The sequence below is a fragment of the Rhea pennata genome, chromosome Z (genome assembly GCF_028389875.1).
Source record: "Rhea pennata isolate bPtePen1 chromosome Z, bPtePen1.pri, whole genome shotgun sequence".
Classification (NCBI taxonomy): domain Eukaryota; kingdom Metazoa; phylum Chordata; class Aves; order Rheiformes; family Rheidae; genus Rhea; species Rhea pennata.
This window is the reverse complement of record NC_084702.1, coordinates 15545567-15572189: the sequence shown is the minus strand read 5'-3', so window position 1 is coordinate 15572189 and position 26623 is coordinate 15545567. Positions and strand designations below refer to the sequence as shown.

Genomic DNA, 26623 nt, shown 5'->3' with positions numbered 1-26623 from the left:
CATCTGTCCTAGCTTAACATTTTGATTATTAAAATCCAGCTTCATTCTGTATCAAAAGACTTCTTCATACCCTGCAGTATTGCTTCCATTCCTAGATTACCCATGGCAATGTCTTACTTTTGCTGAGTCTGAAAATCTAGTACAAAAGTTAGCTTTGGTTGTCCCAGGAGGAAAATATGTTTTGGAAAAATCTATGCTAATTCTTGTCATAACTGCTGTCCAGAACAAGCTTGTCTAAATTTCTGTCATTATGGATGTGTGGAGTTTCATTCATGGAAGGATATAAACTAAAAGAGTCTCTGTTAGCATGCCCCCGCCCCCCCAAATATCCTTTGTACTCATTTTCATAATGTTTATTATTGTCATGGAGATACTTCCCCATTTATTTCTAGACTTATGAATTTCTCCTATTTATTTCTAGATTGAACAGTTTCTAACTATTATTTATCATCTGCTAGATGGAAGAACGCAGAAATCATTTCCACATTTAGGTATCTGTAACTGATGATTTATTCAATTCTCATCCTTCTTTTAGAAAAACGAAGTAGGTTTGGGTTTGGTCTCCCACTTTGAGACAGATATTTTGGATGTCTGGGTACTCCCTGAGTTTGGGGGGTTTTTTGAACTCTTTGAAGTTTGAATGGACATCAGTGTAAGGTTTACCATTTTTTAAAGTTACCTCACTGACACTGTACTACGACTATCTATAACTGTAGCTGGCACTGTATCGTAACATAGTCTGGATTGTTTACATATACTCCTGTGAGGTTGGTTGTTATATGCATCATTTTTACGGAGAGAATGGAAGTTCATTCAAGTTTTCCTATTATATGTATTTTTAATTTAGATATTTTTTCCATGGAAGATGGTTTTTACAATGAGTTACTTTTGAATAGGTTACACTATGTTATAGGCTGTGCTTAAGAACAATGTAATTTGCAGAAAAGAGAGGCTTTGTCATTTATCGAAGTTGGAAAAAAAATCCACAATTATATTATTTTGTTTCTTTGCCCATTTTATTTTACTAGGGAATTTTAATATCCAGAACTTTTAAATTATGGAATTTTGCAAAATATTTTTCTCCTTGCTTTGTTCAAGGATTAGTGAAGAAAGATAAGAATGCAGATGGCATCAAGGATATTGATGCCATCTAGTGTTGGAAGAATTAATGTTCCACACTTCCAATTGTGATTGACCTGATATTTTCCCTGAACTTCTGTGATTATTGAAGGGTTGAGTGAAAGAAGCATGATTGACTTGGCCATCTTTTCTTTAATTTGCAGTCACATTCATCTTAATATTGATGAATTATTATATACTGCTATAATTCATCACAAGCAGCTGCAGACAAAAGCAGATTCCTGTCTCTCCTGGAAAGTATTTTTTCTGCTATCTCTACTAATTCCCTATCCATAGGACTAATATCATGGATAATGCTCTATTCCTCATGAAATCTAGATTTTCTGAGTTAACTTCATCAACTTGTGTAATAACAACAGATTAAACAACCAAACAGCACTGCTACAACTTATTTCTGGTAAAGATCTATCCCACTGAAAAGAGATGCTCTAGGCTTGGAACTGCCAAAGGTTACCCTGAATGTTTGTTGGATGATTCAGGATTGCGCTGTAGTAGGATTTTGCTGGCCTAGTCAGAAGCATCCCAGCCAGGAGGACAGTTACCATTTCTCCACAACTGCAGTTTTCTCTCTCTTTTTTTTTTTAATGCTTTTTATCCTTTCACATCCATTCCCCTAACTGTTCCCTATCTGACTGATACACATTTGAGCACTTTTAGTGTTTCTTTCAGAATATTCTTTCAACTATTCTCTGATCTTTTTGCCATTTGTCAGTTTCATTCCTGTGGTGAACAACAAGTTAGTTTTTTTTTCTAATTGATTATTTTTACATTTCATAGCTAATATTGTTTCTGCCTGATTTGAACAAATGTGTTAACACTTATGGTCTTTTCAGCCTAGTGAAATGAATTGCAGTTATTAACTGTTTAGCCTGTAAACATATTTTTGGTATGGAGAGTTTAAAGACTCTTCGAATTTTGTTTCAGGTGGAAGAGCCAGCTTTCAATGACTTGCTGCGTATTTTGGGAGAGGAGAGGAAAGAGATAGGAAGTGTTCTGAATGTGGGTGACTTCTATGTCATTAAACCATTGCTAAGGGATGAACAGAGGTCCGCCCTCTGTAGCGGGACCCAGTTGCTCTTTGCGTGTCCCTTGTGTTAAGATCTGTGCATTTTCTCCACTGACTGGCTGAGTTCTTCTCATTTGTTATAAAAGGTGGAGCATTTTTCTTCCATGTTTGCTTATTACCTATTGTAAGGTGCATTACTGGGAGTCTGGTAACTGCACTCAGTGTACCTTCTGCCTTGCTTGTTAATGTTCCCGTGTTTGCAGTAAAAATAACATTCCTTGCTTTGCATGGTAAAAACCGCAGTTCAAAAATATAACAACGTTTTTGTGAAAACTGAGCCCATTTCTCTACTTTATATTTTTTGGAAGTTTACACTTTGGTGTAAATATTCTTCAGAATTTTAACAAATCATAATAGTGAAATATTTTAAAACTTTTATCTTAATCTTGTAAGCAACTACTAGCCATTCTAGGTCTGCAGGGAAAGTCCTACTTCTCTGCTGCATTTTGTAGTTCCCTTGAGTCTGTGCATGTGGTTTTGAATATAGTCACGGCCAAACCTAATTTCGTTCAATCTGAAGTGGAGTAGGCAAGTTCAGATGCCATTTCCTTAATCTCAGGTGATCCCCTGACAGGGTGCCCTTGTTCTTTTCTCATTATTAGTTCATGAGATAGTAAAAAAGCTGTAGAAGGCAACAAATTCAAGATTATTACTATATAAGAGTATGATCTCCTGCTATGAAGATCTGGTTTCCACAGAAGGCAAGAGGATGCAGCTGCAAAGCAATCATAAAAGGTGAAGTTATGGAAGAAAGAAAAAGAGCTGGCGTATAGTGAAGTCGCATCAGAAAACGAGTGCTTCTGTCCCACTGAAAAGCATAAGCAAGAAAATAAAAGACCTGGTATATTAGGTACTGTTTACTTTAATCAGCATGGAAGTAAAATGCATTAGCAGAGTTTCTAGTGTTTTGAAGCATTCACAGAGCGTGCAGATGCCTTAAAAAGTGTGCGTATTCCCTCTGTGACTTCTCTCTGACTTTATTTGCAGATTGATTTAAACATACACTTTTATGCATGTCAGATGATAACACTGTACTGGTCTCTTTTAGAAGTGCGTTGCCCCATCTTCCAGAAACCTGCAGGCGTAGCAGTGCTCCCTCCTGGCTGTGGGCTGGAGCCAGCTGTTTCTGGGACTGTGTGCCAGTTGAGCTGTGCCCAGGGATTCATCTTGTCTGGAGCTAAAGAAGAACTAATGTGCATTTCATTTGGGAGATGGAGTGCAAACATCCAGGAGGCTCTATGTAAAGGTAGAGACCAGCAGAAAATCATTTTTATGTACGCATATGTGCAGAATAGAAGGGAAGCACATAACAAAGGGCAGAATGAGCGTGGATTTGAACTGGGGAAAGCTCTATATAAGTCTATTAAAAATGTTGTTTGTGCCATTGTAGCTTGGCTTTCGTGTTACTTGCAGTTTGTAATAAATACGTGGAGCTCAAAGGGTTGCTTGAGAGCAGTTTTACAGTGTTCATCATGAGCTTTCTCTCTTAGCATCCGTCTCATACCTCTCTTGTTGTCAAGCTGCCTGCTCAAAGGCATGAGGTGAAAATAAATTGAAAATTTCAGAGTAAAAGTGAAAAGTTTTTGGCTTAAAAATGGTCAAAGTGGAAACCATACTCCTAGTATTATGAAATAATAACATTATTATTGGTTTATCACTGGTTCATGTGACCCCCATACCCTAAGCAGACCAGTAAATGCTCTGTAAACCTTGGCTGGTGTACATACTTTAGAGGGATGTTTGTTTTCAGTTGGCTTTAAGTTGACTGTGACTGTTTACCTGCCTGGTAACAGAGCACAAGAATTCAGGCCAAAATTGACTATCAGAACTGCGCAGAGTGCGTAGCCAGACAGAAAATGGTTACATGCATTCAAATATCGTGTTTGCCCACCTCTTCTAGAAATGCTAGATTATATTTTCTCTTACACAGATACCTGCTGAGTCAGGAAGACTTTGGCTTTGTAGGAGAATACAAGTATAGTGCAGTCTGCCTTAGTGCTGCTACTCACCTCTTCATGAACGTTGTGCTGATTGAAGTAATGCTTCCACGCAGAACAGGGGCCCTCACAGACTGCATAGAAGAGTTGTACCAAAAAAAAAAAAAAAAAAAAAAAAAAAAAAAAAAGGACAGTCATTATGCCAAATCAGTACAGAAATAGAGGTGGGAACTGTTTCTCTGTCAAGGCCAGGAAGACTTTATCCCTCCTTTCAAAAATACAATTCCCCACAGTGTGATGTACCACATTGTTGTTCTGAATCTTTTGTGTAAACCTGTGCCAAACCGCAGTTTTTAATATTTGATGGGATCCCAGCAGAAGGCTACTGGCTGAAGTGTTTGGATTGAGATAAAGCAGCTTGGCTTTGGATCAGACTTTTAGATATTACCACCACATAAAACCCTAAAATAAGAGGCACCAAGAATCTCTGAAGGTTATGCTTCTCTCATTAAAGACGAGAACAGTTGTGTTTCAATTGCTTTCATTTTTGTTACTGTCTCTCTTTATTTTGCTGCCAAAATATTTGGCCAGTTCAAAATAACCATTTTCTTTATGACTTATCTATTAGTCTTTTTTCAGAATTCACTTTTAAATGGAATTTGCCCTAGCCTGAAGGCTGTGGTCAAGGGAGTGTGAATCATAACTGGTAGTTATTTAAAAAAGTTCATTTCTAATAAAGTTTTCATCAGAGTTCAGAGGAAGGCGAAACCACTTGTATTTATTGTTTAGTGCTCTTAATTATAGGGCTTTAATTGCCTGAGTTATGTCTTTGCTGGAACTATTTAGCAATAAAAATATAAGCAATATCAGTCCTCGGTTGTTTTAAAGCCTCCTGGGCATATATGAGTTCAGAGCTGAGTGCTGTTGTCCTTCTCTCATGAGACTAGAGACCATTTATCAAATAACACTGCAGCAATAAAATAACCTCACCGCAAATGTTTTGAGAGGCCATCTGCCAGGAAGTACTTCAAGTTTGTCAGAGAAACTTGAGGCTTAAATGTGGCCGGTGATGTCCCCGTGCTGCACCAGCAGTCCTTTAAAACCATCCAGCATTGTCACATAGGTGGCGAGAAGATCCCGTTTGCCATGCGCAGCACCTTGCAGCAGGAGTTTCTTTGAGGAACATTTCCAGAAACTAGTGCCAGAAATGTCGTTGCTGTTTCTTCTCAAATCAGTTCTTCAACAGGCTTCAAAGAATGTGAGAGTCGCTGCTGTCTTGCTTGTAGCACATATGTCATGTCACAAATACTTTTTTTTAATTAGTCATTGATGATCAGAAATAAGTGTTTATATCGGTATGCGTCATGCATGTGTTTCAGGAAGTGAAAGGGTAGAGAAATTATTCCTTTTTAATGAGTAGATGTGTCTAATGAATAGATGAATAATAACAGAAACTGAGTCATCATTCTGTCTTATTTATTTTTTGCCTTACAGTTGCATGTAGAGACAAGAGTCTTATTATGCTAAAGCATGTACAAAAATACAGCAAAAACAAATCTCTTCCCCAGGAGAATTTATTATTTATATATGTGCAAGTAGGCAAGAATTAAAAGAGGAAGTATGTAAAAAGAAATAGTAATAGTAAGTCTAGGGTGCAAAAAAAGAACAGTTTTAATAAGTTGTAATCTAACTATTATAGTGATTTTATTCCTATAATCTCACATATAAAACTGAGTTGTCCTTTTCTGGGTCAGATATTGAAGCTCCTCAGATCCGCTGTCCAGAAAATATTGAGACTGAAACACTGGAACATCAGAATTCTGCTAATATCAGCTGGCAGATCCCAACAGCTGAAGACAACTCTGGAGATGAGGCAAGTTAAAATCTTTACATTTTATTGGACATAGTCTTTTGCTAGCATTCTTTTGCTAGCTATTTGAATTAATTTTCTGAACCACTAGAATTTCTTCTTCTGGTAAGTAGAAGTAAAAGAAAGATCTGCTGAAAATTTTGTATCTTGAGAATTTGGCATCTTTTTTCTCAGTTATGGTTATGCAGTCACAGGACACTGCATGGTGTTTAAGTGGGTAAAATCTCATATGGTTAATTTATGTGGTTAAAAGAAAGAATGTGCCCTTGTTTATGGAATGGAGACAGCCGCTTTAAAAATGAGCTCTCAGAATGTGAAGGAGTTTAATAAACTCCTCTTATAAGGAAGTAAACCAGTTCATTAATCTAAAAGGCTGACATGAGCATGCTGTGATAAGTAAAAACTTGATTCAGCTTTCTGAGTGAGAGAGAAAAACCTCATTTTTTTATGCCGTGCAAGATTCAGACGTGGACCGGTGACAGCAATGGGTGTCAGAGGTCTGGGAATGGAGTTTTAAGCAAACTGCTCCGGAGCTGTTTCATGGAGCAAAAATTCCCTGCAGGCTCAGGCACGATCAAGTTATACTAACTGAATGCGTTATCATGAGTCAGCAGAGGAACTGCGACTGTGTGCATGCTCTTAATCTGCTACAGACACAGGTTTCTGCACTTAGAAGCTGTGAGATATCGCAGTAAAAGAGGTTTTGAGTTAACACGGTTTTTGTTACAGTACAGCCACAATCAGCTACTACAGCTCTGCTGACACAGGATCACTCATTAAGCTGTAGAAACGAAGCACCTTAGCCCTCAGTTATATTTGTCAAAGCCATAGCTCTCAGATAAACTACTTTGCTCTTGTGGAGCCAATTCGTTTAAAGAGAGATGCCTTTACACAGTTCTAGCCCATGTGAAGGAGCCACGGAGAGCACTTAAATGTCATTAATTCTGAATAAAGAACTCCTTTGTACTGCCAGGATCATGAGAAGCATTTGTGGTCTACTGAGTCACAAATATATGCAGATTGAAAGAGGGTATGTTAAGCCCTTGTGGCCACAGCTGTCTGCCCCACACATCTACAACTGCTGCCTCTGCAGCTGGAGATCTGCACTGCAGACAAAATGTGTCCTGACCTAGCATGGTTTGCAATTCAATGTATTGAGGCAAACAGGAGTCTGTCTTCCTAGGTTGTCTTAATGCACAAGGCTGTGAAGTGTAGCAGGACAAGGTCCAACTCCTGAGCCAGTAAATATCTCTTGCTGTGAAGAAGGCAGTGTTGGGAAGGGGAGCAAGGCAGTTTTCTGCAGAGTCTGCCTTTGTTACAAAAAGGGACTATTTGCATTTAAGCATGAACAGGGCTGACATTAAGCAATACTGTTTAGTGTCCGTTTCTTGAGATACATGAGTGTTGCGATTACTAACAAGCTTTGTTTTTTAAGTAACAAGTGTTCTCCTATAAAAGGTCTCAGTTCATGTTACCCCAGCTTTCATACCACCATATCTTCTCCCGATTGGCGAAGTTGCTATTACCTACACAGCGGTTGATAAGTCAGGCAATGAGGCAAGCTGCACATTCAGTGTCAAGGTTATTGGTAAGTTAAATATTTGCTACTAAAAAACACTGGAGAAGGGTCTATCATAGAGGAAACATTCTCATTTTGTACAGAAAAAGACTATAAATCCCTGTGGCCTTTATGTGTGCTTGTGTAAGCCCAGGCATAATATCATCATCTTAAATGCCTTGCTAATCTTACACCACAGTTTGCACAGAGGCAGCATCGCTGCTGCCAGATGCTCTGTTTGGGTTGTGTTTTATTGTATTCGTCATTTTGAACCTCGAGGTTTCTCATCCTATTGGTAAATTGATGCCTTGTTATGTTGTAAGTTAATTTTTTATTGGGTTCATCATACACATCTTTTTTTTTCCCTTCTTGAAAGACTCCCCACCAACAAAGAACTTCAAATGTTCTTGCATGTTCCTGATGTAAATCATTGTTCAAATGTTTATGTCAGACACTTGTCATTTAGCAGCGAAGACTGTGAGCGAAGATTGGCTCTGTAGAACACAAACAGAATGCAGAAACCAGAAGTTCAGCTGAAGAATTTGTCTCATTTCCATTTCTTTCCCTCAGCATCCACCAGTTGAAGCAGTTTACTCATAAGTGTGCCTCTAACTTTATTATATCTCCTGGTGTGAACTTAAACTACTGTTTAAATGACATCTGATCTTAGATTTTGCCTGAGCATGACTGAAGTTCAGTGAGCTCACTTCATGCCATTCCTTCAAATCCTGTAGATGCAGAACCTCCTGTAATTGACAGATGCAGATCGCCACCCCCTGTGCAGGCATTGGAGAATGAGCACCCAGCCACATGGGAAGAACCTCAGTTTTCAGACAATTCAGGTGAAATGATGCACCCGAAAGCATGCACACCACAGTGAGAGGCAGTGGAGCTTCAACCTGCTTACCCATGATGCCTTGGCATTCAGGGTATTTTAGAGGGGTTGGAGGTTTTTTAAATTATTTATTTTTAGGAACATTTTGTTTGGAAGACACACTGTCATTTCCTTCTCCACTTGCCCAGCTTGAGCGTAGGCAATCCTATTTTGCTGAATTTATGTTTGCTGTCAGTAGGAAGAACTGCTGTAAGTTGGCTAGAAAAATCTTCTTAGTGATATTTTAGGTTGTCTTTTAACTCTTCTAGGTGCTGTACTGACTATTACTAGAAGTCACGCACCTGGAGATCTCTTCCCCAAAGGAGAGACAACAGTTCAATACATAGCTATGGACCCTTCTGGCAATAACAGGACATGTGAGATCCATGTTGTCATCAAAGGTTTGTTGTCCTAATTTTTTTCTGTCTGCTGGCACAGATCCATCACACACAAGCTGTAGTGCAACATTTGTTGCTACAGATCAGAACCCCCAAACCAGCAAGTGCCTATAGCTCTATTATAACTGAATGTGGCAAAAGATGCAACCCTGCTCTGCTTTTTCATTCAGTCTACACTTTTTCATTTAGTTATTATTAGTGTAATTATTATTAGTGTATTATTAGTGTAAAAGCACTGAAGTTACTATTCATTAAGCAGTAAAACCTTTGGTAATGGATCCAGTTGTTTTTCTGTGACAAATATAGTGAGAAATGGATTAACAGATGTTGAAGTCTCTCGTAGAATCTGTAGTTAGAACAGAGAATTTCAACTGAAAGATTTTTTAATCACTTGCAGATCCTAGCAGGTATTATAACAATTTTAGATTTTAGAAGCTACCTGTACCTATAAATACTCATGTATTTGTATTGCTGGCATAGACACTTCTTTCCTCTGGTTACCAAGTCCACTTTCTTTAAACGTGAAACAGCTCTTTGGCAAAGAACTAAGGATGAAAATTTGACTTTAATTCTGCCCTGTAGTGCTTAGGTTGGACATCTATATAAAAAACTCTACTAGTGAATAGAAAACTTAAAATGATGCAGACTGGAGTTTTGGTTATAGGTTTACAAAAAGGTAACTTGCAGATGGCTGTCCTATTTTCTGATCTACTTTTTGTAAAACTTAACAAGAAAAAGCCATTTCTTAGAATTGGCATTATATCAAATTCTGGACCACCTCAGATTTTTTGTAGTCTTAATGCTTGGGTCTTAGTGCAAATGTTCAAATTCTTCTTGATGGAAGAGAAGAATAAAAATACATTCTAACTGAGGCTTTACTGTACTAAGATAAATCTGACTTCTTAGGTCAAATCCATGTCTTGGTGCAACAGTGCAGAATGAATAATGTATGAAATATATTTTAGTATAATTCACTCATGAAAGTTTGCATACAAGAAACAGTTTAGTGTTTTGTGTTATTTTACTACATGTATAAGTGCACCTTTGAAAAAGTATGGGAAGATTTAAGTCTTTCATTTCCAATTTATTTAGCTATTTATTTATTTTTTCATATATATCACAAATTGCATCTTTGTTTCTGAATTTCAAATTCCCGTGGCAGAGTTCAAAAAGAATCTGGCACTAGCCTAATTCTGCTTTTGTGGAAATCACAGGAAGTAGTTGCACAGACTTCCAGCAGAAGTAGAATCAGATTGATACTTGTTGCTTTTGGAATTCTTATCTGCAGTTTTCCTGTGTACGTACTTGCTTCTCTACAATCATACATATATAAAATCTCTGTATTTTGCGCAGGTTCCCCATGTGAAATCTCCTTTGAGCCTGTGAATGGCGATTTTACATGCACATCGGATGAAGCAGGTGTTAATTGCACATTACGCTGCGCGGAGGGTTATAGCTTTTCAGAAGGATCAAGCGAAAATTACTATTGTGCTTTCAAAGATGGTATCTGGAAGCCGCCTTATTCTCTAGAGTGGCCCGACTGCTCTTGTAAGTCTTACTATTACTAGACTTTGTTTTGCAAAATGAATCTGAGGCTCAAACAGCTTATCTAAGAAGGAAGTAAATGAAAGTATTTTAGAAACTAGTAAGGCTGTTTAATGATAATAAATCTTCTCTATCTTCTGCCTCTAAATTGTTAGAAATACTGCAAAAGAATGTCTAGAAGTCCCTAAATATGTTATTTCAGAACATGTCAAAAACGTAAAAATGATAGTAACTTGAATCCTGGAATTCACAAGACAGCAAAGATGCCAAAGTTATCAAAGGTAGCATTTGAAATAGCTTGTCTATTGGCAACACTAACAATACTACTTCAACAGGAATTTCAACAGTTTTTGCAAATTGTCAGTGCAAATGCTGTAATTACCTACCTACTTACCACCAAATCAGAAGCTCTAATATATTTTCTTATTTGTGATAAACATATGCAAAATTCAGCTGTAGACTTTCTCAGCTCTGGTGGCATTTTAAATCTAAATATGAATATAAGAGCTTTAGTTGAAACCAGTCTTGACACCATGTTGTATCCACTTTTGTCAGAATAGATTCCTTGGTTTCAGCAAATAAGAGGAGTGTTTCAGTTATAAGCTAACAAGAGTTATGTTTCAGATCTACCTGTCATCTCAAAATCCGTAATTTGTGTACTTGAACTTTGACTTGCTCAAATCTGGGCTAGAGTTTTCCACATTTAGCCAAACAGAATTAGTAACAGCATTTTAATATCTGCTGCTTCTCTCTTTCTGTAGGGAGTGTAGAGGTTGATATTATGCCTGTTCACAGGTTTCTTCCAATAAGAAAATACTGAGATAGGTCAGTGACTGACACCTTTAGTCTCTAGCAGCTTTCATATCGAAATATTCAGCAGTGCTGTGAAAGTTTCATGCTGCTGAGGGGCATTCTACATGCTATAGTATTCAACCCCATTGGCTGAGATTCAAGTGATCTGTTTTAGATTAAGAGACACATTTTCATGTACAGCCCGAGGAATCCGAACTGCTGGTTTAAAGACAAAGTTTCTTAGGTTAATGTAATCTAGTTTCAGCCCATCCTCTGAAACTATGACTAATACAAATTTTTCTCAATTTTTCAGTAAATCGTTTTGCAAACCACGGGTTCAAATCCTTTGAGATGCTTTATAAGGCGACACGATGTGATGACAACAGTCTTCTAAACAGCTTTGCTGATGCGTTCCAGAGTGCACTTGGTAAAATGGTAGGTTAGTAAATAGTCCTTCCTTTTACTACTTCCCTTCCACCTAAGGTATACTCAGTTGTTGCTTTTCCAAGCTAACTAATTACTTACAAGGAAAATAGCACGGAAACTTGAAACTGAAGAACTGATTAGGACAGAATCCTATTAGCCTACTTAGGATGGGCTGCAAGTAGCTTGGGGGACCTGACTTACAGATCTTCAATAGGTTTCGAAAGATACCTGTGCATATTTGAAAAAACAGTCAGTTGTCCCTTCAATTCAACGTTACATTTGAAAGTTGGATATGGTGCCAAAATATATTTTATATAGCATATATATGGCATATCTATATAATTAAAAATACATACCTATACATATACATACATACATATATGTGTGTGTGTGTGTCTCTGCATTCCACATTTTATACCTAAGTCCAGGCACATAAATCCAATGACTAGATTTAAATAATTTGTTCAACATTCTCAGATTTCTCAAGTTTCTCCCTGTTATCAAAAAGAGCTATGTGGCCCTAAATGGGGAGATATAGCCCGTTTACTTTCTGCAGCATCTTTTCCTTTCTACCTCAGTACCACAGTCTTCATTCCCAGTACACAATTAAACCCTTAGCCACACGGCAGAAGCAACAGGACTTTGAGAGGTGGGCTAAGGAGTTGACAGTCTAGGCCTAGTCCGATAGCATTGCTCCAGAAGAAAACACTGGGCAAGTACCAGTTCTGGAGGACAGCAGAAAGATCCATGTGCTAAAAGCTCCACTTTTAACTTAAAAGCATTATTAACACATACAGTGAACGGACAAACTGCTGCAACTTTGGAATCCACATAGATGACATCAGCAGTGCTCAAATTGTTCACAGCCTACATAACACTTCCAGGCAATTTGTGTTACTAGGATCTAAACATCTGTCACTGTCTTGTCTTGCTTCAAGTTTATTGCCTTCCAAAAGGAAAAATCTTGGTTTTGTTTCCGTTCTTTTCTCCAGTGCTTAGAGCATTGGAACCATAAAGCAAGAGATAAGGCAAAGTACTTGATGGGTAGCCTAAGGAGTAACATCAAAATGCAACAGTCTGGAGAAAAAATCATGAAAACTGTTTTGAATATACCCAGTCCTGCTCCTAAGAATTTGGAATCCTAGTAAAGATCTGAGGAGAGGAAAGGAATTAGCAGGAACAACCTCTCTAACGAAAAGGTGATATAGAGAAAACAAAGAAATTTAGAAACACATCTTAGAGCCTACCTTGCTTGAAGCCCTTCTGGAAAGGGAAACATGGATTTAACTAACAAAAAGAAGAAGTCATTCATGCCTTCATCTATTCTTATGGAGCCTCCACTGCCTTTGCAGAGAGATGGTTTCTCTAGAGTTTTCTGTTCAGTGTTTTCCAAGCTTATTCTGCCAGAGAGCAGCAATGGTCAATTACTTGCTAAGTGTCGGGGAAGCTGGGAGCCAAGAGGGACATCACAGTCAGCAGGGCATAGGTCTCATCAGCCAGGGGCCAGTGCCCAGTCCTGCAGCACCTGAGCAAGGCAAAAACAAAGATCATGGCAAGGTTCATCCAAGAACTGAGATCACCAGTCAGGTTCACTGGGTTGAGATAGGTCCAAAGTCAAGGTGAGAAGTCAATCTACAGGTCAAAGTCTTGACCAGTGGAGTCTCTAGCTAGATACCAGTATGGCTATAGCTGAACTAGAGATCCATACTTCTCCAACATTGCTCAAACAGCAACCTAAGCCCCTAATGTGAGCTTAAATGGGCTAATGGGCAGAAGTTGTGGAGGAGGCCTCAGGTGAGGCTGTTGAGGGTCATTAAGGCCTGTTAATGTCCTTAGGTTTTGCCATATTCTAGGCAGGTCTCTCTGGAAGTTAGCAATGAGAAGGGGCAAGCATGTATGGTCTGAATTACTGCAGCTTTCCACTAACTGGACTCTTTATCGCTAAGATAGAGAGTCACACTTCTCTCCAATGCGTTGTTCACATAGTTAGAAATACTTCATTGCTTCTGTAGCCTATTTCCAGCTCTTTCCAGCTTTTACAAGTATTTCTGAGTCAAAGCCTTCATGCAGTAGAGTTGTATAACAGTGCTGTTATCCCAAACTGGTAAACAAGCAACAAGAAATTAAGCAAACCACATGTAGGTATCAAAAACGCCCTAGTAGAGCTACCACTACCATCTAGTTTCTTCAACAGCTGGTTGTATACTCTGTTAAAAAGACTGTACTTCTCCTCAGATGACTTCCCCTGTCTTCTGAGGTCTCTTGAAGGAATACGTGAGTTCCTGTGCAAGTGTAGGGAGAAGGTGGATATGAAGAAATAAGGTTTGAAAGCTAGAAATATACTGACAGTGTTGCTGAATTACAGGTTAGGTGTCTGGAAGACAACAGAGATCTTTTCAAATCTGTAAGCTCTTCTGTTGTCTTCAGCCTGCTGAAACAAGCCTGAACTTTCCTCTGTATTACAGGATTTTGTGAGCAAGAATGGTACAAAGGTTAACTGAATGGCCTCTTATCTTGCATAAATTTTAGGGATATGCAAAAGAGCTTGTATGTCTACAAGTTTCCCTGTTCTTTCCCAGATGTATCAATAGAATATACCTCTTCAAGCAGATCTTATCAAGGTTGTAATAGACACAAAAAGAGAAATCTAGTATTAGAGAAAGGGCAGGACTAGTGCTTTACATTGTAATTAGAAGGATTTTTCAGTCAAGGATGGCTATGTGACTTTGTTTTTAATGTTATTCTTCTTTATGTTTGAAGGTCCCATCGTTCTGTAATGATGTTGATGACATTGACTGCAGATTGGAAGACCAGACTTACAAACATTGCTTAGAATATAATTACGATTACGATAATGGATTTGCTATTGGTAATTACTGATTGTATAGATTGTTAGCCATCCAGGCTTAATGTGGCTTTATTTCCTTTGTTCTGAAGTACTGCACTGTGTTATGTGGAATATTACAGAAAACAATTATAGAGCTCTTAGTATACTACTCAATTAAATAATAAGTTTGACAATATTATGAAACTGTTTGTTACCTTGTTTTGATACCACTTCCTATATAGTGCACATGTAGAGGAAAAGTTTACTGAGATACCACCCGATGGAGATAAAAAAATAGAGAAGCCCAACACAGACCAGCTTGGTTAGCCTTCAAGAAAGGAACTTTTAAAATACATACAGTTTAAAACCAAAATGCTCAAAAAGAACAATGGAGGATTCTAGAGAGCATCAGGACGAAAGGGAACGGTTGCTACGTAAAGCTAAAAGAGCTTAAATTTGCCCAGTAGATGTGAAATGACTTTCTGTATGCAGGAAAAGTTTTTTGGAGATAAAATCACTGTGATTTTATCTGAATGAAAGCTGTGCCAGTCCTCATGATTGTTCCCACTTTGGTTTATGCCAAGTATGTTGCCATTTTCAGTCCATTTCCAAGTGTGTCAGTGTCCATGTTATACAGCTGTTGTGGTTGGCTTCTCTGAGTCCTTTGGGGGTGCTTAGAGCAGTAAGGCTAAGAACACATTAAAACAGAAAATGAAGTTGTATCACCTATCTCATTGGGAGGCATTTGGCAGGGAAACCTCAGAATGCTTACTTTGCCGTAGGGCTGTGGCTCTTCCGGGGTTTGTAAAGGGGATTATTACTTTGCTGCAGCTTCTGTCTTACTCTCACCTTTCAGATGTGTATCACAGAGAGTGATGAGAGCACATTTGTTTGTTACCAAGCACTGGGGGCTGTAATTTCTAATTGTCATAAGGGAAAGGCTGATTATTAATGACAGCTGGAACTAATTTCAAAGTCATCTAAAACAGTGAAAACTGTGGGAAAATGAGATATAGGGCTCTGTTTCTTTTAGTTCTGGAGTTTCTTGTGATTTAATTTGAGGAGGGTGAAGATCAGAATTACCCTCAGATCATAAGAGATAATAGTTTAGAAGATTAGTAATGGAGTAATTGCACAGTATTAACCCCAAAGCTGTGGGGTTAACTTACCTCAGTTTTGCTATAAACTAAGAATAATCCAGATGACTGTTATTAGCAGGCAGAACTTTCTTATACTTTCATATTTTCATAAAAAACAGATCAATGAAATAAAGCATGTAAAGCCTGTGCCTCTGATTTCAGTCACTATGAGAAGGCAGGTTATGTACAGAAACAAATGTTTAAGTAAGTTGAATACATACTGTAGATAATGACCTCAAGATGTTAACTGGGAGGTGAATTTAATCCACTATTCATAACACTCATGTGTTGTACGAACGTAATATGTAACAATAAATGCCTGTTTGAGGGGACTAAACATGTACAGTGATGCCGCCATCCTGTTCTGAGTGGTCAGGCAGGTACAACCATCCCAAGAGTTAGGAGAAGGAGGTGTAATGGATACTCATGGCATAAGCCATGCTAGCCATAGTTAGGCAGGAGGAAGAAGAGAGAGCCATACGGAACTGTCGTAGAAGATGTTACTGACAATAGAGGGCCCATGTGAAGACTGAACAGGAAGATAATTGCTACTTTTATCAGAAAAGTATTTTATAAATTTTACAGCAGTATTTTTTTTTAAGTTTTGGCTAAAGATACAAGTTTCAGGAGCTCTATGGTATAAGTGAAACTTCACTGGTCATCAGTGAGACTTGTTTCCTTTTTCTTTCTGTATGGAGCTGGTCAAATCTTTAGCAAAAATCCTGCTACAAGAGTTGATTTTCCAGGATAGTTTGTTACTTTTTCTAAACCAGAATAAGTGATATCAGCATAAAGAAGGAACTCTACTTACAAGCAGAGAGTTGTAAAGAACAGGAGAGTTACATTTTGACTATCACTCTATTATTATGCCATTAAAACCTTTTTGTATAGCCAACACACATCATTATCTTCAAACAGATCTCATTTGGTAGGGGATTTTTCTTTTTTTAAGCAATTGTAAATATAATAGGCCTCAATTTTATACATAGTTATATTTCTCTCTCTCTCTCTCTTTTTTTTTTTTTTTTTTTTTTTTTTTTTTTTTCCTTTTCAATGCCTGGACCTTTCAGGACCTGCAGGCTGGGGGGCAGCAAACCAGCTGGATTATTCCTATGGTGATTTCATTGACACACTGCAGGAAGAAGACCTATCCAAGCATCTCTCTGACTCTGTAAAGGCAGCACCTACTCGAGTCAAAAGGCATAAGAAGCTCAACATTCCCATGACTGACCACAAAATTAAGTTAATATTTAACATCACAGGTGAGAGAAATCAAAATAGCTACCTTCTCTTAATCTTTCTCTTAAAAAAAAAAAAAAAAAAAAAAAAGGAAAGAAAGAAAAGAAGTGTTTCTATACATTCAGTAAAACTTTGTCTTCAGTTCACAAAGCTGGCTAGAAATGCAGATGATAGTAGTCTGGAGACACTCACTTTTCTCAGAGTTTCTGCTCAGGGAAAGATCACAGCATGTTGTTGTTCATGGAGAGCACTCCACACATGGCCTGCACTCCACTTTGCACTGGCAAGCTTGAATATTGCACTCCCAGAGTACACCAGAAGTGCTGACTGTAAAATCTGTGTGCTTGTTGTGTGTTCTCTTTAAATCCCAGCAAGCGTGCCGTTGCCTGATGAAAGGAATGATACACTGGAACTGGAAAACCAGCAAAGGCTCCTTAAAACTCTAGAGACTATCACAAACAGGCTGAATAGGACTCTCAATAAGGAACCCATGTATTCTTTTCAGTTTGCATCCGAACTCATTGTAGCTGACAGCAATTCACTGGAGACCGAGAAAGCTTTTCTTTTCTGCAGGCCTGGCTCCGTGCTGAGAGGAAGAATGTGTGGTAAGCCAGATGACTTACTCCTCACATGTATTTCAAATCATTTTAAAAAGCAAGGTTTTAGACAATGTTTGTACAGGGTAAGGAACTGGCACAACCCACTGCTTGTGGTTTCCTGGATCAATAAACTCTCCAATGCTTTGCGTAGTTTGGCTTCCAGAGGATGTTTATGTTCATAGCCAAGGACTGTGGAAAAAGGTTGCTTTTATAGCCAGAGTTCCACACTGTTGAGGAAATCAGGCATATCCATACACTTGATAATACTCAGGAAAACAGTGCTTTATATGCAGTCTTTTAACTCACTTAGTCTTGTAGATGATGTGTAGCTAAGATAGGGAGTTGAGTTTCATTTCTTGCAGCTAGGAAAATCTCCAGAAGGTTCCACAGAGACACCCAGTGCAAGCCGTTTTGCTGGGGAGCAGAGCTACATTTCGCACAAACAGAGTTTGATTAAGTGGGAGCCCTAGAGGCAAGGCCAGTATGCATGACTATGTTCTGAGGGGCGTTTATGTCTCCAATGTTACAGTCAACTGCCCATTGGGTACCTATTACTCTCTGGAGCATCGTGCCTGTGAAAGCTGCTGGACTGGATCCTACCAAGATGAGGAAGGACAGCTGGAATGCAAAAGTTGTCCGTCTGGTAGCTATACAGAATACCTTCACTCCAAAAGCATCTCTGAATGCAAAGGTGAGGATGTCACCTTCTTCGAGCAGCTGCTTTTAAATGTCTGGTGGCCATCTTTTTGCTCCTCATTGCAGGATTACTGGAATGAGACTATCCTATGAAGGAAGGAGCAGTCCTAACTGCCCCTTGATGCACATGCAAAGAGAAAACAAAGATTTCCCTGCTGCCATGGCATGCACAATGCCAGTGCAAATGGTTTTAAGTGTAAAGAGAGCTGGTCTTTGAGGCTTTGTTTCAGTTTTGTCTTTGTGAAATTGTGAGCGTGCTTCTCTGACTGATGAGGCTGCTTGCACTTCTAATAATGCTATTCTTCTCCTTACCAGCTATTCTCCATCCTGCAGTGATGGAAGACGAAGTTATCTGTATTCCACTCTACAAGGTTCTGGCACTGAGCTCCAGCACAGCTTTGTCTTTGCAACTTGCTTCTGAAAGAAGCTGCTAGTTATGTCTTCTGTTTATTGGCTTGTCATTTTCTTTGTTGGTTAAAAACTAGTAGCTGAGTTGCAATAAACCATCTGTACAGTTATGTGGAAAAAAATTAATTGGTTAATAATTTGCAAATGCACTGTCAGTAACTTACCACATCCTGCATTTAAAGAATTCCATTTTTTAGCTCTTTGTACCCATGAAGCCCTTCAGAGTAAACTAACAAACAGCAGAAATAAACAGTCTCTGTGATGTGTATTGTAGTTTCAGCATTAGTTTTAGAGTTTAGAAATCACGTTTCCTGTTGGACACAGCTTAATCTTTGTGAATTGCTCTGCATTATAGCTCAGTGCAAGCAGGGAACCTATTCAGTAAATGGTCTTGAGACCTGCGAATCATGTCCACTTGGCACATATCAGCCAGCATTTGGATCAAGGAACTGCATTTCTTGCCCAGAAAAGATGACAACAGTAAAAAGAGGTGCTGTGGATATTTCAGCCTGTGGAGGTTTGTAACAAAAGGGGCTATGAAATTTCTAAAAATTAAGCAGTTTAAACAGCAGTTAATATAATCCAGTTCATCTGCTTGAGATTTAACTCAGCCTATGGTTAAGTGTAGACCAGCAGAATTTCCCACTACAATAACAGGCCATTTCCTATTACCCTGAATTTTTGAAACACCCTCCCTCCAATTTCCAAGATGAGTTCTTAACTAAAGATGAATAGAATGAGCCCTCTGATGAGTACGTATGTGAAAATAAAGCCTTTTCCCATTCAGAAGAGGGAGGGAATGACAGTTAGTTTCATCACTTGTTATCTTGGGAACAACAGTTCCACAGTTTCCACATCTGTTGTGCAAAAATACTGAATTTTGATTTAGTTTGTATCATTTTTTTTACAAGAAACTGCCCTCAACTGTCCTTGGGAAAGTTTGCCAGAACAATGCCCAAGAGAAACAGTCTGCAAGGAAAATGATACAAAAAAATTGTTGTCCTTAGACCTTCTTGGAGGGGAGAGGGGAAAAAAAAGAAAAAAGAAAAAGAAAAGGTAGTGTGAGGTGAAGGGGAAGGGAAGCTGCAGTTGAAAGCTGTAGAGGGAATAGATAAAAATAGTTTCCAGATTATTTCTGCAATTCATTGAGCTTCACGTGTCACCTGGTAGCACAGTTTAAATAAGTATTTCTCAGAGCTGTGAATTCCTTGTGGGTTTTACCCAAATACTATAGGTATGAGGAGGAACTGTGGTGGGAGGAGAGAAAATGACCGGAAAGGGGGCAAGCAATTACTGAAGAAAATGTCTTTTTGTTCTTGCAGTACCATGTCCTGCAGGAGAGTTTTCTCGTACAGGTTTGATTCCTTGCTACCCTTGTCCCAGAGACTACTATCAGCCAGACCCAGGAAAGTCCTACTGCTTGTCATGTCCCTTTTATGGGACAACAACCATCACTGGTGCCAGATCCATCACAGATTGTTCAAGTAAGCCAAAATATCTCCCAGAAGAATGTGAATAAAGGAAGCATCTAAGATGTGGCCAGCAGCTGCCTGAAGGGAAGACATCCTATGCTTTCTCAGAACACATGTAGACCTCCTATTTCACTCAGTGCAGTCTGCACCTGTTTCTGCCTACTAATGTTGTCTCTGGGTTATGTGGAAGAAGTGACTGTGTGATATGTCCTAAGGCTCACTTACAGAGTAGGGATTCTTGACCCCAATGAACTTGATAAGAGTTTTCCTTCAGATGCATAAAAGCCATAGTAAATCTTTACATATAAATAAATATAAATATAGGTACCTATACAAAAATATGTTTTTTAATACATGCATGTATTTATGTATGTTTATAATATATGACATACATAAAATAGTATGTGGTTACTATAAATTGTTATAATTATTCCCACAAATCCACTTCTATTAGCATTTAGATGCATTACTAAGATGCAATTATGATGCCCTTATGGAATAGGGATCTGGCTGTGGAGTGTTATTAACCACACTTTCATATCTTTCCTTTTTAGGTTTTGGCTCTACTTTCTCAGCAGCTGAGGAAAGTGTTATGATGGTACCAGCCTCTCCAGAAAATATCAGCAAGCAGTACAAAGTCAGCAGTCAGGCAAGGACCAGATATATCTTCTAACGATGACTCTAATGAAAGAAACAGTTTCTTATACCAGCAGTAAATGAATAATGCTTTCTTTAATATAATTATTATGTTGACTGTATCTCCTGAAGAGGTGAGAGTGATGGTCATGAGAGCTGCTTTTTTGATGAATATCCTGAAAACTAAGATTTCCAGTCCCACTGACCTACATGTCAGTCTTATTCAGCAGAATTCATAAAAATTGCTCTTCGCCAGTCAGTGACAACATGCATAGATTCGCAGCTATTTCAGCTTTCAAATTCTCCTTGTAATTATAGAAACATTCCTGCTGAATAAAAGAAACTGCATCAGTTACTGGTAATCTTAAATTTTGGAACTTGAAGCTTTCAACCTGATTTATGAAATACTTGTCGCACTTTTTAAAGAACATAAACTTCTTGGAAGAGGTTCAGTCAGTCTCTAAAAGTAGGCTGCTCACGCTCAGTCACTTCATGGCTTCTGTATGCTGAATTCCAGAAGATGCTACAGATATCTAAATCCCAGTTGTAAAACCTTTGTTTTCACTCATTACAATATAGAAATATGTGAGAAGAAAAAAGTAGAGCTCCCTTCTGCTGTGAGTACCCTCCCTGAAATACAGGCAAGTCCTCATGTGGTGGAAACTACCTCAGTGATGTTTGGTACAGCCTCTAGCTGTAACTGTGACAAGACTGCTTTCTATGAATCTCCATCTGAAATATTATGTTAGATTAGCAAAGCTGACTGAAGATAAGTATGATCTGAACTGCTGGTTTAAAATATGAGCAGATGACAAACAGATCCCCACGACTGTGGCTGACCACTGATTCTGCTGAGTTCAGGTTTTCTACCTGAGAATAAGTAACCCTATACAGTGAAGTCCCCACCACTTCATCTCTCTTTGTCGCAAAGAGAATCAGCTGGAGGAATTGATTATCAATCAATGTAAAAGGAATCAGAGAGGATAACAAATGCTGGAGAACTATCATACGAAATATACTGTAATATAATATGTCTTCTGTCAGTCATAGCTGGGAAGGTTCGAGAGGAGCAACTGCAGTGATCACATTCTGCTAAATAAAAAAGTCCATTTAAAAAAATTATTCAAATTCCTAGTAGTTTTCCATAGAAATAAGGATAGTTGACACTCAGATGAGACAGAGGGGAAGAGCTAGAAGTTAATCTCAGAGCTTTTTCTATTTTTTTTTTTAACTATAGAGTTTGCAGTTTAAAATTAGAATATTTCTTTCTAAAGGTATTTCTGTGCTTACTGTAGTTATATCATTCTTGCCTATGGCAGGTCTTTCATGAGTGTTTCCTGGAACCATGCCACAACAATGGTACATGCAAACAGTTGGGAAGTGGATATATTTGTGTATGCCCACCTGGATATACAGGTAAAAATGTCAGAAGTGGGTGGAAGAATAAATATGGCTCCATACCCGTAATAAGAGCAAGCATAAAGGAGCAAAATGTCTCAGTGCAAAAGGCAAAAATATAGCCTAACAAATTGGACTGCCCATCACAGATTTACTACACTAAGCATTAAAAAAACAAATCCTTCCATTGCTGCTGAATTATATAGTGTTTGGCTGAAAGAGAGTTTGACTGGGGTTTCTTTTAATGGAGTTAATTAAAAATCTCACAGCTGGAGCAGCACTGGACAAAAGTTTTTGGATTTGAAAAATCCTATTGCTTACCAATTATTTTTGATAAGCAAAAGCTGGAAATTGCACTATAGACAGCCAATCTCACCACATCTTCCTGTTCTTCTAACTGTCAGCTTCACAGTTGCTCCAAAGTGAGTAGATTATTTACATTATTTAGCTAATATCAAGAAATTAGTGGTCTCAGTTATTTATGATAGACTATTAAGTTCTACCATCTAGAACTGAACAGACCTACATTATACCTTTCTAATAGCATTTTCTTACAGATCTCTGTTAAAATACTGTTTAAAGAAAAGATAATAAATGAAAATGTCTAATAATCCAAGCAATAAATTAGTCTGATGTTTTCCTACATTAAGTATTCATGATCTCTGTGTTTCTGAATAATTTCATTTTTGTCTTTTTATTCTCAGTTCTTTGTTTTGCATTTTAGGCCTCAAGTGTGAAACTGAAATTGATGAGTGTAAATCATCTCCTTGTCACCACAATGGGATATGTAAAGATGACGTTGGGGCCTTTGTTTGCCATTGCCAGCCAGGCTATTCAGGTGAGTTAATTGCTTCATAACTCCTCTTCAGAGAGGCATTGTTCTGTACTAAGCAGAAAAAAACACAACTCAAGGGCTGTGCTTACATCATTGACATTAATAGAATTACAACAGAAAAGCAGCCTGATCAATATGTGAATTCAAGTATGTGAATAGTTTTCCAAATAAAAGGAGGAGCATTCAAGAAGGACAGTCTGTGTGAGTGTGTATGTGTGCATGCTTGTGTTTTGTGACAATTCTGATCTGAAAAAAAGAGGGAAGATTAGAGAATGCAGAAAATTCAGAGGGAAAAATTGTTTCGAAATTGAATGTGACCTGATTAGACAAAGTATTTGTGCAGGTGCAGGGCAGTTAGTAAGTGAATGTGTTTTTCATATCTTTGTTCTTAGTCTTTTTAACTCTCACCTGCATGTGTGTTCAGGGTATTGAAATCTTTGAAGCAACTGACATGCTTGAGTACTTTGCCAAAGCAGCATCATAACTCCTAAATATTGGAATGAACTTTTTGAAGAGAAAATTCAATGAGAAGTTTTTTTTAAAAAAGACCTAATATTTTCTACCAAAAATGATCTCCCTCATTTTTTAAATTTATGGCTCTACATTTATGACAGCAACACTTGCTGAATATTTTTAAAACTTTATAAAGATGAACGTTGGCCTTGGTGTCTTACACATCTCAACAGCTAAATAACACAGATGATCTCTGCAGATATTTGCAGTAATGCAGTCAAACATGGAGTTTTATCGTCTCATCTCAGCAGCCTTTTATTGTACAAGAACTACAGAGCTGCTCTGACTTCCAAATCCAATCATTGTAGCATGCGTGCCTTGACTATGTGTTAATGTATCATACTGTGTTACCCTTGCTGTTTGAAGGTCTCTTGTGTGAAGAAGACATAAATGAATGTAGCTCCAGCCCGTGTTTGAATGGAGCCCACTGTGTCGATGACAAGAACAGTTACCACTGCACTTGTGCAGAAGGGTTCACAGGTACGCCATCTTTCTGCCCACAAAAAAAATCCTGCCTACCCTGACCAAATTATTTCAATGTTGTTGCTATATATTGTATATATTATGGATTGATTTGGATGCATTAGCCTTCCCTAGGTGCATGTAGTTTCCCATCGTGCCTGTAGTGCAACAGTATGATCTCACAAGGATCTACTAGGTGATATATTATCTCTTTCTAGCTTTGCCATGAACTTACTCTGTAGCATAGCTTTGGACATAGTTGTCTATATTGAAACTACTCCCCGTCCATGTACTTATCTTTCTGCTGTTTTCACATAAAATAGTTTTCTTCAGATTCTGTAACAGCCAGGGATATCTGTTGATTTTTTGAGTTGCCAAAGAGCTCTCCTATACAGTCACATGCAATTTCTTCATTCTTCCGTGCTTGTAACGTGGAGCCTCCTTCCAGCAAAAATCTGTACGTCCTGTGTTTGGCTTTTACATTTCACTGTAGAGTTAGGCTTCCAGCTTAATTTCTTTTGTGGCAGCTTCTTATTAGTTGCTCATTTCTCAAGTACTTTCCTGATTCAGCCTAAATGACTCACATAATTGACAATATCCGTTTAGTTTCCCGACATCACACTGAGTGTTCATTTCTACATCTGCAAAAACAATTCCTGTAACTCCTCTATGTCCACTTTACTTCAGTTAATAGAGTAAATCCCAAACCTGCTTAGCTACCCTGATATGTTCCATTTCCCGTAAAAGCATTTATTGACCAGAGTCCTCAGAAGCCAGGAATGGGTTGTGACCTTCTTTCCCAGATTAAAGCAAGGCAAAGCTGTGACCTTGTTCTTTTCTTCTCAGGTGCTCACTGTGAAGTGGAGGTCAATGAATGCCTTTCAAAACCATGTCTTAATAGGGCTGTATGTGAGGATCATGTTGGCAGTTTCTCCTGCAAGTGTCTTCCAGGTTTTACTGGTGTCTTGTGTGAAAGAAACATCGATGAGTGTCTCAGCAGACCCTGTAGGAACGGAGCTACATGCAGAGATGGTATCAACAGCTTCAGGTGAAAAACAGATGATTGATATAGTGCAGTGTGAAAAGCCAGATATGGTGTGATGCTTAGGCCTTCTTAGATTTCAGCAAACGGCTCAACAGCCTGATCCAATAAATGGACTTTTTATGCATTTTAAAGGAGATTTTAAAAGAGAAGAAAAATCTTGGTGTCCTCATCTCTTAGAAAATGCTGAGATAGACAGCAAGGAGAATGTGCAGGGATAGATGTGTAAGCATGGTAGGACTGCAAAACATATACAATATGAGAGATTTGGGTATTGCTCTGCCGAAAGAAATGCACTTTCCCAAGCTGCAAGGACTTGTCTTGCTTCCCACTAGAACTGTCAGCAATGACAGATTGTGTGCCTGATGTTACCCCTCTGGTGACTCCAGGACAGGAATAGCTGTAGATATTGGGAATGCCGGGATTGAGCTATAAACATTGATGAAATCTTCTGAAGATTTCTTTTTATTCTTTCAGGGTACCTGGACTCAGATCAGAATTTGCAAATACTGATAGCTGTGTCCTATCCTGGATCACTGTAGAGAGATGAGCCAAATGTTATACTCTAGGTTTAATAATTCGCTCCTGCCCCAAGGCCCCAGAGGTTTTGGTGCCTGTCTGATACCTTGCTTTTCCCTCATTATCACTGTATCTATACTTACCAAGTAGAATAGCTCTGATCCATAACTCTGTGGACTCCAGAAGGCCTATGTCACTAGTAGGAATCCAGTGATTGTCCTTTGCAATTTCATATGAAGTAATGTAAATAATACATTTAAAAACTTTATTGTCCTTCTCAAGAAGAAAAACAGTGCAGCTCCATCATACTCAAAAGGAGCATCCAGAATAAAACCTTGTAGTATCAGTTCTGCAGGTTTTTCAGTATATGCCATTCCCATTGGTGGGATGGCCTTGTGGCAAGGATTTTTTTTGTTATCACAGCTGCTGTATTTGAAGTATGTTTCTCTTCTCCTTAGGTGTCTGTGTGTGACAGGATACACAGGACTGACCTGTGAAGTGAACATCAATGACTGTGACTCCAGTCCCTGCTTAAACCAAGCCACCTGTGTGGATGCCTTGAACTCGTACGTTTGTAAATGTCCTCCTGGCTTTACAGGCAGCAGGTGTGAAACAGGTACACAGGACCAAAGTGTCAGAAAAAGGTGGCTTGACTAAGTGTCTGGGCAAGATTTGCATTGGCTGAATTGGTTTTATACAGCTTCCCCAGAAAGCAGCTAGGTGTAGTGGTCTCTGAGAACCTGAGTGGAGCCTGTGCAACTGCAGAGTAATTGTAATTGTAGTTGCAAACAAGTAACAGCAAATGTACTAGATCGTATTTTTATTCTTTTCTCTTTTCATAAGGGCACAAGTCTATCCTTTTAATACAAAGAGGTGTGTAATGTTTAATTTGGATTTGCTTTGTATATCTCAGTTAATTAGCTCTTTGTTTCTTTTATTTTACTTAGGACTTTGTATCACAAGGTTAAAGATGAGGGGATGGTAATCTCAGCTTCAAAAGTGCTAAAAAAATCAAGTTCCCTACAGAGGGACAAAACAAGCCTTATATTCACCTGGTGCAACTCACTGGATGGCTGTGGAATTACACTGCACATCCACAGGGATCAACTCTGTTTGTCTTTCAGCCAGTGCATAAATTGTACCGTCTTGTGCCTGTATCTGATGGATCTTCAGATGGAAGCTGAGAAACCTGTCTTGGTTTCTACAGATATAATGGAGGACATATGGGTCAT

General features: G+C 38.5%; 1 protein-coding gene across 1 annotated transcript in view; it reads left to right on the top strand.

Annotated features, from left to right (window-relative positions):
* Positions 1-26623, top strand: part of SVEP1 (sushi, von Willebrand factor type A, EGF and pentraxin domain containing 1) — a 132632-nt gene that overhangs the window by 54350 nt on the left and 51659 nt on the right. The window contains exons 7-25 of the mRNA XM_062599029.1: positions 3255-3452; positions 5898-6016; positions 7472-7601; positions 8306-8413; positions 8715-8846; positions 10197-10391; positions 11494-11615; positions 14367-14475; positions 16643-16834; positions 17183-17416; positions 17940-18101; positions 18870-19031; positions 19837-19998; positions 20541-20635; positions 21942-22038; positions 22745-22858; positions 23735-23848; positions 24677-24878; positions 25850-26007. Coding sequence (XP_062455013.1) covers positions 3255-3452; positions 5898-6016; positions 7472-7601; positions 8306-8413; positions 8715-8846; positions 10197-10391; positions 11494-11615; positions 14367-14475; positions 16643-16834; positions 17183-17416; positions 17940-18101; positions 18870-19031; positions 19837-19998; positions 20541-20635; positions 21942-22038; positions 22745-22858; positions 23735-23848; positions 24677-24878; positions 25850-26007 — 2805 coding nt within the window. The remainder of the gene's footprint in view (positions 1-3254; positions 3453-5897; positions 6017-7471; positions 7602-8305; positions 8414-8714; positions 8847-10196; positions 10392-11493; positions 11616-14366; positions 14476-16642; positions 16835-17182; positions 17417-17939; positions 18102-18869; positions 19032-19836; positions 19999-20540; positions 20636-21941; positions 22039-22744; positions 22859-23734; positions 23849-24676; positions 24879-25849; positions 26008-26623) is intronic.